The 16,401-nt window shown below is 37.0% G+C and overlaps 1 protein-coding gene across 1 annotated transcript in view; it reads right to left on the bottom strand.

The window, feature by feature from the left end:
• Positions 1 to 16,401, bottom strand: part of CRISPLD1 (cysteine rich secretory protein LCCL domain containing 1) — a 51,208-nt gene that overhangs the window by 33,862 nt on the left and 945 nt on the right. The window contains exon 2 of the mRNA XM_054498431.2: positions 15,589 to 15,908. Coding sequence (XP_054354406.2) covers positions 15,589 to 15,846 — 258 coding nt within the window. The 5' untranslated portion in view covers positions 15,847 to 15,908. The remainder of the gene's footprint in view (positions 1 to 15,588; positions 15,909 to 16,401) is intronic.

The following is a 16,401-nucleotide window of genomic DNA, read 5'->3' as shown; positions in this document are numbered from 1 at the left end:
GTTTCATCATAAGTAAGCAGATAAGAAAATGGAATAGTGCTATGCTGCTCAAGTCTGCCATGATTCACACTTGACAGAACAAGGTTGTTTCCCCCATTTGGGAAAATCTGACCAAGGCTAAATATCTCCATAATTGAGGCTTAGATCAATTCACACAGATTGTGACTGCCATTTCCTCCCCATTGAATCAGCTGGACACATATTTTCACAACAATCTCTTACTGATAAGGGTCTCACCATATTCCCTTCCACACAATGACGGTAACTTCTACCAAATACTATTCCAAAACATACCTCTTTTAAGAAGTTTTACTGGTCACTGCTTTATTCTGAAATTCTTCATGATTTATATGCAGTTTAAAATATATTAATTTGTACTTCTTACCATACTGTGACTTACATCTTGAAAACAGTTCATCAAGAGTCTTGGCATTCTGATCACTGTATCTTCTGGAAGATCCTATCCTGAACTTCAGAGGGGTTCTGGCCACTCCCAAATCACGAGACAGAGATGTCAGTAACCCAGTGCAACTCAGAAAGTCACTGAAATCCAGTGATAATTTAGCCACCTGTCATGTTTATTAAAGAATGAGTTTGCACTAACCCAAAATGAATAAGTTTGCCCTAAGCCAAAAAGTATTCTACTTAGAAACATAAAATTTTGTTTTATATAAAATTGTGTTTTATGTAAAATTGTTTTGCATAATTTATGTTTAAAATACATAAAATAGTTTTACATAACTTTATATTTTTATTATGTTTTACATAATTTTATATTTTTCAATAGAGTACTTCAGGATATATAAAACAATATTTTACATCACATCAAACTTGCAATGATATGTAATTATGTAAAACATTTTAGTGAAAAGCTTTCACTAAAAAGAATGTTTTTGCAATTTTCTAATAAAACTATTTTGTCAAGACAGAATTAAGTCCTTTTCATTCTGTCCACTTTAAACTGTTGTTGAAAATCTCGTCATCTTTTCATTTTTTTCATTCATCGCATTTTGTTTCCCTTCCGGCTAACATAAACTGAGCTTAGGGCATGTGTCAGCCACACAACTGGGGAATGCAAAGATTACCATGGCACAGTCCCTTCCTACAAAGGAATGTGAGGCTTGAGAAAGAGGCAAGGATGTAAACACTGCAAGCAGAGGCATGTAAATGAGGCTATGGAAGCCAGGGAACTGGGTCTGGGGGCACCTAACTCTGTATGGAAGGTTTAGACAAAAGCAGGTTAGGCTCTAAGTGAGTCTTAAAGGAAGCAGAAAGTAGAAATTCACTACAAAGAAAACAGGGAGGGCAATAGGCATTCTCACATCTGCAAAGGGCAGCAGGTTTGGCAAGATTTGTTCAGCATCAAAAATCTCAAGGCATATGGAATAACACGGTAGATGTTCATGTGAAATAGCACTGCTTTGTATTTGTTCAGGTTGTACTCACTTATTCACAGTACTCTTGATTTAGCAGACCTCTTGGCCTTTTCTTTCCACACAGGAGTTTCCATGTTCTTATTCCATCTTCCTTCAAGAGCTGCCCCTCCCTCAAAACTTTTATCATTTGATTTTCCTTCTCTGGACAACATCTGATCTCATTCATTCACTATTTCAGATACAGATTTGACACGTCTTGACCAAGCCTAAGATAGAGTTTTATGTTTTATTACCAGCAGCACCTTTACTGGATTGTCCAGCGTTCTGGTGGTTACTTTGTATTGTTTGAGTTGCAACAACATACAGGGGACATTCTAGAAACAGTAACTCCCATGTTCACTCCTGGTCTTGCCTAATAGCTCATTATCCTTGTATCTAGTTGCTGCCTTCCAACCCCTCATACTTACTCAACTGAAATTCTACTTCCTCCCTTCTTACTCATATGGCCTTTAAGGTTTATTCTGTCAGTGGCTGTATTTCACTTTCACTATCCAGCAGAATTTTGTCATTAACTAATTTTAAGATTCATTTCCCATTTCTCCTCCAATTAGATTGACTTAAACATTTGGCCTTAGAGGAGAGAAACTTATTGTTCAAACTTCTCCAACATTGTGTATTATAAGTACTTTGTAAAAAAAAAAAGAAAGAAAAAGAAATTTCATTTTCCTGCCTTAATAGTTACAGTTACCACCTTATAAAAAGGGAAGAGAATGTGATAGTTGAGGAGGGAGAAAATAAAGAACCTGTATTTTACAATTATTCATGTCCCAATTCAAACCCCACTTCCTCCAGGAAGGCTAAAGCCTTCTACTTAAAATGAGGTTGCTAGAACAGCGGCCACCACATCACCTGGGGTCTTGTTAGAAATGCAGAATATTGGGGTTCCCAAAACTACTGAATCAAAATATGTATTTTAACAAGATTCCCAGGGGATTCATAGGCACATTAAAGTTTGAGTAGTATTAGACTAAAGCACATCTTATTTCTACCCCCCAAAATCATACCTACTTGCTTTGCCATGACGAAAATATGCTTTCTATCTTTAATATCCTGCTGATTTCAAAATATTTTTTGGCTTAAAACTTAAAATATAAAGCATGCATGGCTTACTAAATAGACTGTGTCCTTGTTCAAATGTTTGCCTTGAGGTTTATGAGCTGCCAATATAGAAAATCTGCTGTCTTTTATGTATGTATGTATGTGTAAGTAGTTGACTTAATCACACCTTATTGATTCTGTTAACAAGTCAAAAGAAGAAAAAAGTAAGCTTCGCCAGATCAGTGTCAGGTTCTTATTTTTAGCCAGTTTAATAACCCAGTAATCCAAGTTACATATTTGGGTCAACAGTTAAATAATTTTCATAATGTAGATTCCTATAAAACCATCTGTATTTAGCATTCAATCTGCAATATGAGCCCCAAACATGCTATTTGGTATGTATCTGTACTTGATCCATATTATCTAACATCTGAATACTTAAAAAGTTAATCCGTTACTAACATGTCTTTGATTATCTCTTTCTAGTCTCCAGATGTTGCCTAGTCAAATGTTTCCAAAGGGCAAGCAGGAGACACCACGTAAAGTGGCTGGACAGAGTGGTGTGACCAATGGCAAATCAGGGAAGAAATTATTACTTTAAATCTCTGATTCTTGGCAATACCTTGAAATAATATACTAAACTTCTTCACTGCTATTAAACCTCTGAACTTTACTTTTTTTTTTTTTTTTTTGAGATGGAGTCTCTCTGTTGCCCAGGCAGGAGTGCAGTGCCACGACCTTGGCTCACTAAAACCTCCATCTCCCAGGATCAAGCAATTCTCCTGCCTCAGCCTTCCCAGTAGCTGAGACTACAGGCATGCACCACCACACTTGGCTAATTTTTCTATTTTTAATAGAGACGGCGTTTCACCATGTTGGACAGACTGGTCTCGAACTCCTGACCTCAGGTGATCCACCCGCCTCAGCAACCAAGTGCTGGTATTACAGGCATGAGCCACGGCGCTGGCCTAAACCTAAGAACTTTAAAGCATGGTAAAACAGGTTAATTTAAAGCACTTAAAAACTTCCCATACATTTGATTCCACAAATATCCTTAAGGCAATTTCTCCAAAACTACTATTTTTTCATAATGTCCTATCCTCAGATATCCTTCTTTACTGCTTCTCAACTCAGCTGATGATCTTGATAGTTCACTCTGTCTGAGCAAAGGAGAAGCTTTCACATAATTCCCTTCTGTTTTCTTCATTAAATGCTCCAAACTACCTGCTTCTATACGAACAACCTCAGCTTTTCCTGTTAGAATAAGTTATATTTTCTTCTCCTATGCCAAGTGCTTTCTCAACCTATTTATTCCCAGCAACCTGCAAACATGCTCTCTAAAAAACAAAAAAGCAAAAGCTTTACCTTATGTCCCTCTAGCTTTATCCCATTTTTCTGATCTCTTCACAGCAACATTATCTTGAGATAGTTACTTCTCTACTTCCTCGCCTCCCATTCTCTTCTTGTCTGCTTAACAAGACTTCTGAGCATTCCCCACCACTGAAATTACTCTCAGAAAGGTCATTAGTGACCTCAATATTGACAAAACCATTGACAAAAAATGAGATGAAGACTTTCCTTCTTCATCTCATTCTCAGCAATAGTGAAAAAGGTTAACTTTTTCCTGTTGAACTCTCCTCCTGGCTTCTGGGACACCTGCCTATCCTATCCTTTCCTCTTACCTTGCTGACCACTGGTTCTCAGCTAACTTCTTTCTGCTCAACCTCTATATAGCTGCATGCCCCGCGGCTCAGCCTAAGGCATTCAACCCTTGTCTATAAAAAATCTTCTTCTTGGGTGATCTTATTCAGTCAGTTCAGAGAGTTCCTAATAGCTACATTACTTCCATATTTCTTACCTGTGTCCTACCACTCAACTGACCACTAAACATAACTAAGGATGACATGCATCTCAAACAAACTTAAGCCAAAAAGAAACTACTGATTTCATCTTCACTTTCTCCTTTCTCCTCCTGTGTCAGCAAATGCTTCAACTATCCACCAAAGAGCTTTGTAAAAACCTAAGAACATCCCAGATTCCTCCTTATCCTTCACGCTTCACATTATTTTCAGCAAAACTCATCGGGAATCCCATCAAAACATACCGTGGAACCACTCACCTTCTCCATCTTTACCCCTATCACCCTGATCCAAGTAACCACCATCTCTCACACAGAATATAGCAATAGCCTCTTAACTCTCTGCATTCAGTCTTTCTCCTCCTTCAGATGATTCCCTATAAGGTAGACAGAGTAATTTTTTGAAACTGGAAATAAGAGCAAGTCAGTCCCTTGTGAGAAACTGTCCAGTGCTTTTCCATTTCATTCACAATAAAACAAATTTTTATTCACCTAAAAGGCCAAAAAGGATTCTGGGGCCAGGCACAGTGGCTCTCGCCTATAATCCCTGCACTTCAGGAGGCCGAGGCAGGAGGATCACTTGAGCCCATGAGTTCAAGGCCAGCCTCGGAAACACAGCAAGACCAATCTCTACAAAAAATTTAAAAATTAGCTGGGTGTGGTGGTATGTGCCTATAGTCTCAGCTACTCGGGAGGCCCAGAAGTTTGATGCTGCAGTGAGCTATCATTGCGCCACTGCACTACAGCCTGGGTGACAGAGCAAGATCCTGTCTCAAAAAAAAAAAAAAAAAAAAGATTCTGGCTCATGCTGATATGTCTACCTTATTTTCTAATACTTACCCTGTTATGGAATAAAATTCAGTCCCACAGTCCTTCTTTGTTAAATTCCAACCTTATTCCTGACTTAAAGACTTTGTGCCTAGTATTTCTCCTGCCTAGAATGATGGGTCTCTGTATCTTTCCTTGTAATTCACCAATTCAGAAAAGCCTTCTCCAACTACCCAATATGATTAGCTCTACCTCCCTCATTCTCTATCACCTCACTCTGCTTATTTTCATTAACTTTTCAAACTTTTTATACACTAATGCATTCCTCAGCATTAAGAACAGTGTGTCTGTCACATAAGTGCTCAATCAATATTTGTTGATTTAAATGCCTTTTTAAACATAAATTTATCAATAATAACAAATCACTTTAATCAATAATAAAAGCCTCACAAGTAGCTTTTAAAAATTATGAAGGCAATAAATATTTAGGAAAGTAAGAACATGGTTAGACATAAATACTGTAATATCTTCACCAGATAATTCATTACCACTTGAATTTTCACATTTTTCTTTCTGTAAACTAAATATCATACATATACATGTATTATATATGCACATATGTATAAACATCCATGATGTATGTGCATGTATATATATAAAACACATGTGTATTTATATACATATATAAAGCAATGACCTATTGCCATTTTTATAAACACTTGGCTTCGAGTTAGTAAAAATCATTAAAAATATGAGAATTTAAGTTTTAAAGCATGTGCAATAATTTGGTGTATAAATTCCCGTAAGGAATTATGTGAGAGAGCACAGCCTGAACAATAGCAAAGAGAGAATTTTTCTGAACTAAATGTAATTCTTAATTGGGATTATATGATTAATTAATATTTCCATTTTTAAATAAAGGCATTCATTTTAAATAAAGGCGTAATTTGCAAAAATTATGCAAAGAAATTACATTTTCCTATTTATCATCATAAAAATTGAGATATGTTCCCTAATTGAATTATCTCTTCTAAAACTAAGTTGAAAACTTCACGCTGGAAGAGAGTTAAGACTGTGTATTAGCTGGGCCTAGTGGCACATTGCTGTAGTCACAGCTACTCAGGAGGCTGAAGTAGAAGGATGGTTTCAGCCCTGGAAGTCAAGGCTGCAGTGTGCTGTGATCGTGCCACTGCACTCCATCCTAGGGGACAGAGACCCTGACTCAAAACAAAGGACTGTGGGTACTACCTGACCCATAGGAGATGTTGCATATTTGATAAATAAGTAATGAATTAATTTTTCTGATCCCATTCTTGAACCAGTCTTGGACCACTATGACTTCATCCAAACTGTATTATCAGATTTCAGTAGCCTCTATATTGTCAAATATGTTATAAAATTGTCTATCTGCATTTTACTTGAGCTTTATAAGCAGCATTTGACAGAGCTGATCACCCTTTCTGCTTTTCATTTGAATTCCAGGTCATCATGTTCTTCTAGTTTTCTTCCTAATTCTCAATTTTCTTTGTGTTTTTCCTTCTCACTTTCCCTGCCTTTACACTTTAAAGTGTGTCAATAACTCATGTCTTGAACATCTCTATCTATACTCATTCCCTCGATGATCTCATCTCTCCCCATGAGTTTAAATACCATCTAAATGGTGGTGGGTCCTAATTTCATGTTCAAGATTGGCCTCCATATATTAACTGCCTTGTATCTAATGGCATACTTGACACAATCATTTGGATATCTAAGTTAAATCTCAATTTTAATATGTCTCACACTGCGCCCCAGCTTTCTCTACCTAAAGCTGGTCTATCCATATTCTTCCCCATCTTAGAAAAAATAACAACTACAATGCCTCCAAGTTCTAATGGCGCAAACTGTACAGCTATACCCCATATGCAAAATCTATCTGCACTGCCTCCAAAATGAAATAAAATCCCAAAGACATTCCCCATGATAGTGCAATTAATAATGATTGCTGGGCAGAAACTGGACAGTTTCCTGTTCTACTTCTCATGTAAAAGTTCTCATTTTCTGTTTTTAAGGAGGGAGGAAGGAGATTGCGTTTTGAGAGGGAAGGCAGACTAGGTGAAGAAACAGCAGGCATATCTATCCCAGGAAGGGAGGAGACAGAGGTTGGGTTCCATCTCCTCTAATCTCTTGAAATTGTGTGGGTAAAATGGGTAACCAGAGATTTCTGGAATCTCTGCAACCATTCCAGAAGTCCTTGCAAGTTGAAGGATTCAGAATATTCTCCACTGATATTCAAACCAGAGTGGAAACTGCCATCAGTTTTCAAAACACGGCAGCCAAGGCTTGGATGGATTTACATCTTGCATCAAATGCAGGAAATCCCACCCTACTGGCCGGCTGGCCAACCAAGTCAATTTCACTCATCTTGCAACAAGGCCTCCTTGAATTTTTCAAGATTAATTTTATGATCACATAGGGATTTATATTCATACTCTTTCCATTTCTTACCACCTTCATGGCTGTCACCCCACTCCTAGCCACCATCAACTGTTGTACGATTACTGCAATTGCCTTGTCTTCCTGTTCACAGCTGTGCTCCTCCCACCACCTAAAGTCCTCTTCGCACTGCCTAAAGTATGTTCTCAACAAAGCCAGAATGATCCTGAGTAAATGTAAGTAAGATCATGCTATTCATATGTCGAAATGCCTCAAATGGCTTCTTATCACTCAGCTAGAAGAAAGTCTTTATGATGATCTGCATCCTTCCTCAGTTAAATCTGTAACCTCATCTCCTACCACACTTCTCATGCTCCCTCTGTCTGCCACATGGGCACCCTGGCTGTCTGGAGACTCACATCTACTCCATGCAAGGAAGAATGTTTGTTCTGTTTACTACTAGGACCCTAGACAGTGCCTGGCATTTAGTAAACTCCCAATATATGCTGAATAAAGGAATGAATAAAAGTACAATTCCAAAATTCTGTGGCATATCTCAGGCTCTGGATGTTCCATTCTCCTATTGAAACTACTTTTCTTCTCTTGTCTTTCTAAACCCCTAGATACGTTGCTAACATTTAAGGGAGAATAGAACTGGGTTGTAATGTCACTTTTCTTTCTATAGGTATTGCCATCTATGGTGCAATTTTCAAAAAGAAAAATACATTCATTTTAAAGGTCGAAGTCTTAAAAATATTCAAATTAAGGTTTTGTAAACTTTAAAATTCTGTAGAAAATGATACTTAAAACAAACTTATTGTATCTCAGTAATACTATTAAAGCAAAAACACCTTAGGAAAATTAAATAAGCTATTTTAAATTCAGAATAAGGGAACTTTAGTAATTTTAAGTAATAATGATATTCTTTAAACAGAAATTTCATATACCTTTAGGTATGTGTAGATACTATATGTCACAGAGATAAAAATATTTAATTTTTAAAGATGACCAGTCAAGCAACAGTATACAGAGAGAAAACTATTATTTTAGGAATCAAGAATTGCAATAACCTTAATTGCCATTAAACCTTAATTGCAATAAAATACTCATTGCAATGAATTCCTGGCACTTGTACCAAGATTAGGAAACAAGCTATGGGTAAATAAGTTATAAGGCCATCATTTCTTTATCTACATTTATTCTGGACATATACTGCTGACAGCAAATAATGTTAGAAAATATGAATTTATAAGAGTAAATGAAGCAATTCACAAGCTAAAGATCACTTTTGCATATTCCAGATTAGCATCACCCTGTTCAACAAACTAGGTTGTCCCATGTCCAGTTTCTGGAGTTATCTTCTGTACTGAAGCACAGAAGGAAAAAAATAAATAAATAAATAAAATAATTTCTAATTTTAAGCATGGCCTTAGAAAGAACATAAGTAACCAATTGAAACCAAGACATTGTTTGCATCAACACACACCCGGGACTGAAAGTACCACCAGTTATTTGGCCCCTGGGTTCTCGTTGCCTAGCAAAAGGAGAGGTATTCAGATGTGTTTCATCTTACAGTTAGAAAAGTGTCATGAGAAGGTTCTGCCCATAGCCTCTCCAATACATGAGGGGAGAGGAGGCATGCATAGCAATCAACCCCACAGTAGAGTGTCTGCCAACACTTCTCATAAAAACAGGGCAACAGTAATAACAGCAAGAAACAGTTTACATAGTTGACCCATGTGTCCTTTTTAGGTCAGGTGCCCTCCCTGGTTGCTGAAGTACATTCTACACTTAGGTACACTTTGTATAGTAGCAAACTATTTTGAACATTATCTAAAACATAGAGTTTTAGAGACTCTATGTTAAAAATATTTAACAAGGGGTAAATACTCATTAATCTGTTTTATTATTTAAATTCCACAACATTTCAATACCTTTACTAATAGTTTAGTAGCTCTATGTTATAGGACAATTTTTAGCAACTCATGAAAATTTGAAAAACTAGGGAAAAAATCCTGAATTATTTGAAGCATTTGTACCTTGTTCTCAAGTGTTTCCAATTTCCCACATCGATATCTCTGGTTTTGATGATATCCTACCTTCCAGAACTTTTATTATTTTAATTTCTCTGTCTTACCTGTCCTCCATATTTGTCTCATATAATCTTACCTATTCACCCATCCATCACCTCATTCAACAAGTATTTATTGAGCATTCAACAATATTCAATCAATGAATGTTTACTGAGTAGCCCTTCTATTCACCAAGCTTAGTTATAAAGATAAATAAGGTATGATACTTACCCTTCTAGCAATTCAGTCTTAGAAAGGAAAACAAATATGATATTTCACTGCAAAAAAAATAGGCTTTAATACTATAAATAGGCTTAAATAAGTAGGAATGCAGCAGTGGAATGGCAAGAGCAGAGGGAGCTTTATAGGAAAGACAAGGTTTAAGCTGAGTTTTGAGGGAAAAGGAAGAGTTTGTAGCCGGGCGCGGTGGCTCACACCTGTCCAGCACTTTGGGAGGCTGAGGCGGGTGGATCACCTGAGGTGAGGAGTTCGAGAACAGCCTAGCCAACACAGTGAAACCCCATCTTTACTAAAAATACAAAAATTAGCCGGGCGAAGTGACACACGCCCGCCATTCCAGCTACTCAGGAGAATCTCTTGAGCCTGGGAGGCGGACATTGCAGTGAGCCGAGACAGTACCATTGCACTCCAGCCCAGCACGAGGACATGAGGAGTTATGCCCATCTTCAAGAACACTGAGTAATTCAATGTGAACACAGGTTCAAATAAACACAAGGGAGTTGACCACTCTGGGGCAGATTGGACAACATGCTTCCCTTTATAAGCTAATCATGGTGGGCTTTAAATTGTGAGCAGCCATAAGTCAACAGAACTAAGCAACCAGCACAGATTGGTTTGAGGGAAAAGTCACCTTTACTAATGGTGAGGATAGTGAGCTAAATTAGAAAGAAAGTAGATACAAAGGCTGGCATGGTGGCTCACGTCTGTAATGCCAGCACTGTGGGAGGCCAAGGAGGGCAGATCACTTCAGACCAGGAGTTTGAGACCAGCCTGCCCAACATGGTGAAACTCCATCTCTATTAAAAATATAAAAATTAGCTGGGAACGGTGGTGCGCGCCTGTAATCTTAGGTACTTGGGAGGCTAAGGCAGGAGAATTGCTTAAACTTTGGAGATGGAGGTTGCACTGAGCTGAGATGGTGCCACTGCCCTTCAGCCTGGCTGACAGAGTGAGATTCCATCTCAAAAAAAAAAAAAAAATAGGAACAGATTGGTATAGTCTGCTAGGTGGGAAGCTGTGGTACCAATGTAGGTATAAAAAGAGCAAAGATTAGAATGAAATAGAAGAGAGGGATTCGAAAGACATTTGAGACAGAATCTACACAATCTGGCAAGGAATGGTGTATTGATGTTTGTGTGTGTATGATATACGGAAATGTGTGGTAAAAAGTTAAGGATGTGCCCAATTTTCCGGGTTTTTTTTTTTTTGTATGTTTCTTAGAAAGTACTGAGAAGATGTTAGTGATATTCATCAACAACAAAGAGGCTGGCAGGTGAGAGGGGAGGAAAAGGATAAAGCAGTTTTTTTGTTTTTTGTTTTTTTTTTGACACTTGCAGCATGCAGTATTATATCTGCGGAATAATATTACATGGAGATGGTCCAATGGGCAGAAGGAAATATAAAAATGAAGCTCAAATGAAGCTCAAAGACAGGGCTGTCAGCTGGAGATACAGAATATAGAGCCACAAATAAAGGATATTTAAAGTCAAAGGAGTAGAGAAGTCCCTGTAGAAAGGGAAAAGGACAGAAGTGAAAACTTGGGAAACAAATTTTTCAGAGACATGTGGGAAACAAGAGCATGGGGATATGGAAGAACCAAGCAATGGGATCTTAAAACTCATAAGGCAAACGCTTGAAGAAAGCAAAGCTATTCCACAGAAGCAAATGTCTTATCTCACTACAACCTATCAGGTTTGTTTTCTTTTTTTTTTTTTAAATAGACTTAAGGAGTATAAGTGTGGTTTTGTTAATTGATATATTGTGTAGTGATGAAGTCTGGACTTTTAGTGCAACTACCACCCAAATAGTGTACAATATACACATTACATAATTAGATATATTACATAATGTAATATACACATTACATAATTTCTCATCTCTTGCCACCCTTCCCACCTTTCCAAGTCTCCAGTGTTTATCAGTCCACTTCCTATGTCCATGTGCACATAGTATTTAAGCTCCCACATTTAAGTGAGAACATAGGAGATTTGACTTTCTGTTTCTGAGTTATTTCACTTAAGATAACGATCTCCAGTCCCATTCACATTGCTGCAAAAGACATGATTTCATTCTTTTTTATCGCTGAGCGATATTGCATGATTTATGAATTAAACACTTACATGTAAGACCTGAAACTACAAAAACTGTACAAGAAAACCCAGGGAAAACTCTTCTAGATATTGGCCCAGGCAAAGAATTTATGACAAAGACCTCAAAAGCAAATGCAACTAACACAAAAATCGACCAATGGTGCTTAAACTAAAAAGTTCTGCACAGCAAGAAATAACCACAGAGTAAACAGACAACCTATAGAATGGAAGAGAATATTTGTAAACTACGCATCTGACAAAGGACTAGTATCTGGAATCTACAAGGAATTCAACTCAATGAGAAAAAAAACAAATAACCCCACTAACAAGTGTGCAAAGGACATGCACAGACATTTTTCAAATAAAAAAAAAATAAAAATGGCCAATAAACATATAAGGTTTATATTCTTTCATTTGTTTTGCCAATGAGAAGAACAACGCCTAGAATGGTTGCTATCAGGGTTCATGTGCCAATAAGCAGCAGAAGCAAAACGTGAACCTGCTGAAATCTAGATCCAAAGTCAATATTTTTTCCTCCAAAATCTACTACCACTTCAACAACAGTATCACTGAATGACCTAAAAGTTCCAGTTTCTCCATTTACCCCAAATTAAATGTAGGTAATCTCCTTCCTTAGGATTACTGGTTTCTATCACCAATAACTTTTTTCTCCCCTTCCTGACTCTGCCACAAGGTCTGTGCTTTCATCAACTAATCTGCTTCCATGAACTTAATCTGCTTCCAGTTCCCCACAACCAGCCTGCCAATTCCTGCCACCCTGCATTTTTCTCTTCCTCTTCCTCTAATTGATGTATACCCCCAACTCTTTCCTACGATTCATGTTTCTGACCACCTTCAGAAACAGTATGTACCTCATCTCACCCACTGATTAGCTCTCAAAATTAGAAATGTTCTATTTGTTCTGTGCTCCTCTGGCGTTACTCACAGACATGAACAAAGAATTCTTGTGTCCTTGCTTATGAGCAAATTTTCAAATGAGTCTATTTCTTTATTCTCAACGCCAATGAGCTCTTTAAAAGAAAATAAGGCTTTCCAGACTTAAGTTTTTTTGTTTGTTTTAAGGCAGTGTCTCGCTCTGTCACCCAGGCTGGAGTGCAGTGGTGTGATCTCAGCTCACTACAACCTTCCCCTCCCGGGTTCAAGCAATTCTGGTGCCCCAACCTCCCCCGTAGCTGGAATTACCGGCACATGTCACCATGCTTGGCTAAATTTTTGTATTTTTAGTAGAGACGGGGTTTCACCATGTTGGCCAGGCTGGTCTGGAACTCCTGATCTCAAGTGATCCTCCCACCTCTGCCTTCCAGTGTTGGAATTACAGATGTGAACCACTGCGCCCAGCCCAGACTCAATTTTTAACCCTAAAAGTTAAATGAGTAAAAGAATAGGGGTAGAAATGTAATATTAATAATGTCTGGATATAGCCTGGCTCCCATTGGTTTAAGGACAAAGAGTTAACTAAAATATGCACCAATAGGTAACTGGTTATTCAAACATTTAACATGAAAGGACAGACACATAGGGCATAAGGGGCCAAAATCAGCAGTACTTATCATAGGACACTGCAGATTTTACAGGAAATAGCTCTTTAGCCAGTTTAAAGGTTTGTTTTCTCAGAATAAATACATTTTAAATAATGATTTGAATAAATTGGATTTTTATAAGAATGATCTACATCTCACTTACATTGTTTTAAAATGCCTAAATCAACAGTATTTCAAACAAAATAGTATTTTAGACTTCACCTTAAATGTGTACTCTAGAAAATGTGTATTACAGTTGGGCAATGCACTTCTCTGCAGCCCAGTTAATGGCCAAGACACAGTTCCAGTGCTAATAGTATCTAAGGGCAACACAACATAAACCCTGGCTGGTTTCTGAATCTACATTTCAAGGATAGACTGAAACCAGTGAAACTAAAAAGAAACTCATGTAAACATCCCAGACCAGACATCATACAATAGGCAGTTATTATTATTATTATTTTTGGAAGCCAGACATGAAAACGAATCACAGAACTGTTCTTTCATGATTTCCATATTACTTAAAACATACACAAATATTCTCAGATTTCATTCTGTGGGTTTGAACTCCCAAGTCTTCCTTATTTTAAGTAAAAAGTAACTGAATACCTATTCACATGGAATAAGCATACAGTAGCCTAGTTGGAAGGGCTCCAGAACTGGCTACTCTGTTTGAAGTCCCACAGATGAAGAAGTCATAGAATTTTTCACTTTAGACAAACACTATACAAGAAGCAGAAATATGAGACATTACAGATGCCATATCCTGCACAGTATTTTGAGAAGAGCTAACAATTTCCTTAGATATTATATTTAAACCATATAAGGAAACATAAAATTAGTTATATATGTCTTGGTAACATTTACTGAGATCTTGAAGTATGTTTGATAATGAGCTAAACTTTGTCCAGGTTATCTCCTTTTATCTTCACAATAATCCTTTGAGGTGAGTATATAATACTAGATACCAGGAAACTGAAGTAGAGAGAAATTAGCAAGTGCTCAATGTCACATAGCTAGTGGGTGTCAGTGCCAGAAGTTTAACCCAGACAGTCTCATTCCTGAGTCTCAATTCTTAATCCCTGATTAGTCTCTTGAGTGCCACCTACTTTCTTTAAGGTAAAATAATTTTTCTGGTAAAAGTTAAAATAGTGTAATGCCATACTTTATAATGGACAATAGGAACTTAGAACTTTCATGCCTCATGAAAATTATCTAAATAAAGAATATCCACTAAAACTAAGGTAAATGCAGAAAAAAACTAGAATGTATGAAAATTAACTGCAATGAAAACGCCATTTCCAATGTTTGTTAAATAAGTTTTGCCATCACCAATAACTATTTATTATCGGGCTTTACTAGTGCATTCCTCATTCATGGAAGGAATATAATAGATTTTTGAAAAGTTTTGTAAATGTTTAGGGTATGAAATGGCAGTATACTCATGAGTTACATGCCAGTAGTCTTAAAGAAGTAATTATGTCCCTTAAAGTTGCAAATTTACTCAGAGTAAATATAAGGTTGTTAAGGATAAGCTGAATATTTTAAATTAATCCTTTGCCAAGGCTTATTTTCAAGCTTCAAGTTCACAAATAATAAATCCAAGGGGAGAAAAAAGCCATTGCCAAAGCACTCTTTAACATAAAGCAACCATAAAAATGTATCCTTTACAATGTCATTTACATGTTTATAAGAAACAAAGACCCATTAGGAACAATATATTTCAGCAATCCAGAAAGTTTCTTCCAATTATTAGTCTTAGTTTTTCAGATCCACCATTCATAAAAAGGTTCTATGAGGAATTAGGAAGTAAATTTTCAGCTAAGTCAATTAACAGCAAATATACCAGCTGTTTTGCATTTTCACTATATTAACCTTCCTGGTAAGAGTAGAATTTACAGCACTTAGTAGGAACATTGCATCTAAAGGCATTTAGTCCTACTCTGAATGTCAAGAGCTCTTAGAAACAAAAGGAACATTAATAAACGAATATGCAGAGGAAAATACCCTCAAAGAAAATCTTTTTCCAACTTCATATAAAACAAATGATTAAAGAACAGCATGAGGACTGCTGACTGAAAGCATGAATAAACATTTCTTTTGTACATACCACTTGAAAAATGTCCTTACCATATACTCCATATTAGAGGCTGTTGGATACACCTGACTTCGTAATTTATTATGAAGGTCCAAAATACTCTGCATGTCATTGTCTGTGATGGCCCTTTTCCCTCGTTGTTTGGCTGTCCACCACTCACCATCCTCATCCATGTATTTTTCCAAAAGTTTCTCCAATAAAGTGGCATTGGGAACCACCATGGCTGGAATTGCTCTAGCCATGAACAGCACTGTGGTTACTCTGAGCCACTCCCGCGCGGTACACTTCATAATGAATGACCTCAGGATTTCCCCAGGAAAATCTCCAAGACAGGCTCTTCCACTCCTTTTGGCTATAACGACATGTCATGTGATTAAGATGAAAATTCCAGCAGATATGAATTTTCTAATAACACGAGCAAAACAATAGTTACAAAGGAAGTGTACCAGTTTGATTTGTCTATTTAACAGCAGAAAACGGACACTCACATTTTGAAATAACTTATCTCCAACCCATTTTTTTTCTTCCAGAGGACTTTTCACAATGCAATTTCCACAAAATAGACAACTGTATTATCCAAGATAATACCCCTGAGGCCAAAAGTAAATGGCAAAAGTAGCCTAGAAGAGTCAAAGCTTGAAAATACTATGTGAATTGCAAGACTTTAAGTTGCTATACATTACATATATCCTGCAAAGGATGTTGTATCTACCTAGAACGTTTGATTTCAATCTAGAGGTTCATGTTTCTCTATGAAGAGTTTTAAGGTGTTAATATTTTATTTGGTATTATTTTATTCCAGTGGCCCATCTCTGTTTCACACTCAGAATGTCCACAGCATTCTA

Source organism: Pongo pygmaeus, chromosome 7 (genome assembly GCF_028885625.2).
Source record: "Pongo pygmaeus isolate AG05252 chromosome 7, NHGRI_mPonPyg2-v2.0_pri, whole genome shotgun sequence".
Taxonomy (NCBI): domain Eukaryota; kingdom Metazoa; phylum Chordata; class Mammalia; order Primates; family Hominidae; genus Pongo; species Pongo pygmaeus.
This window is presented reverse-complemented; position numbering and strand designations above follow the sequence as displayed.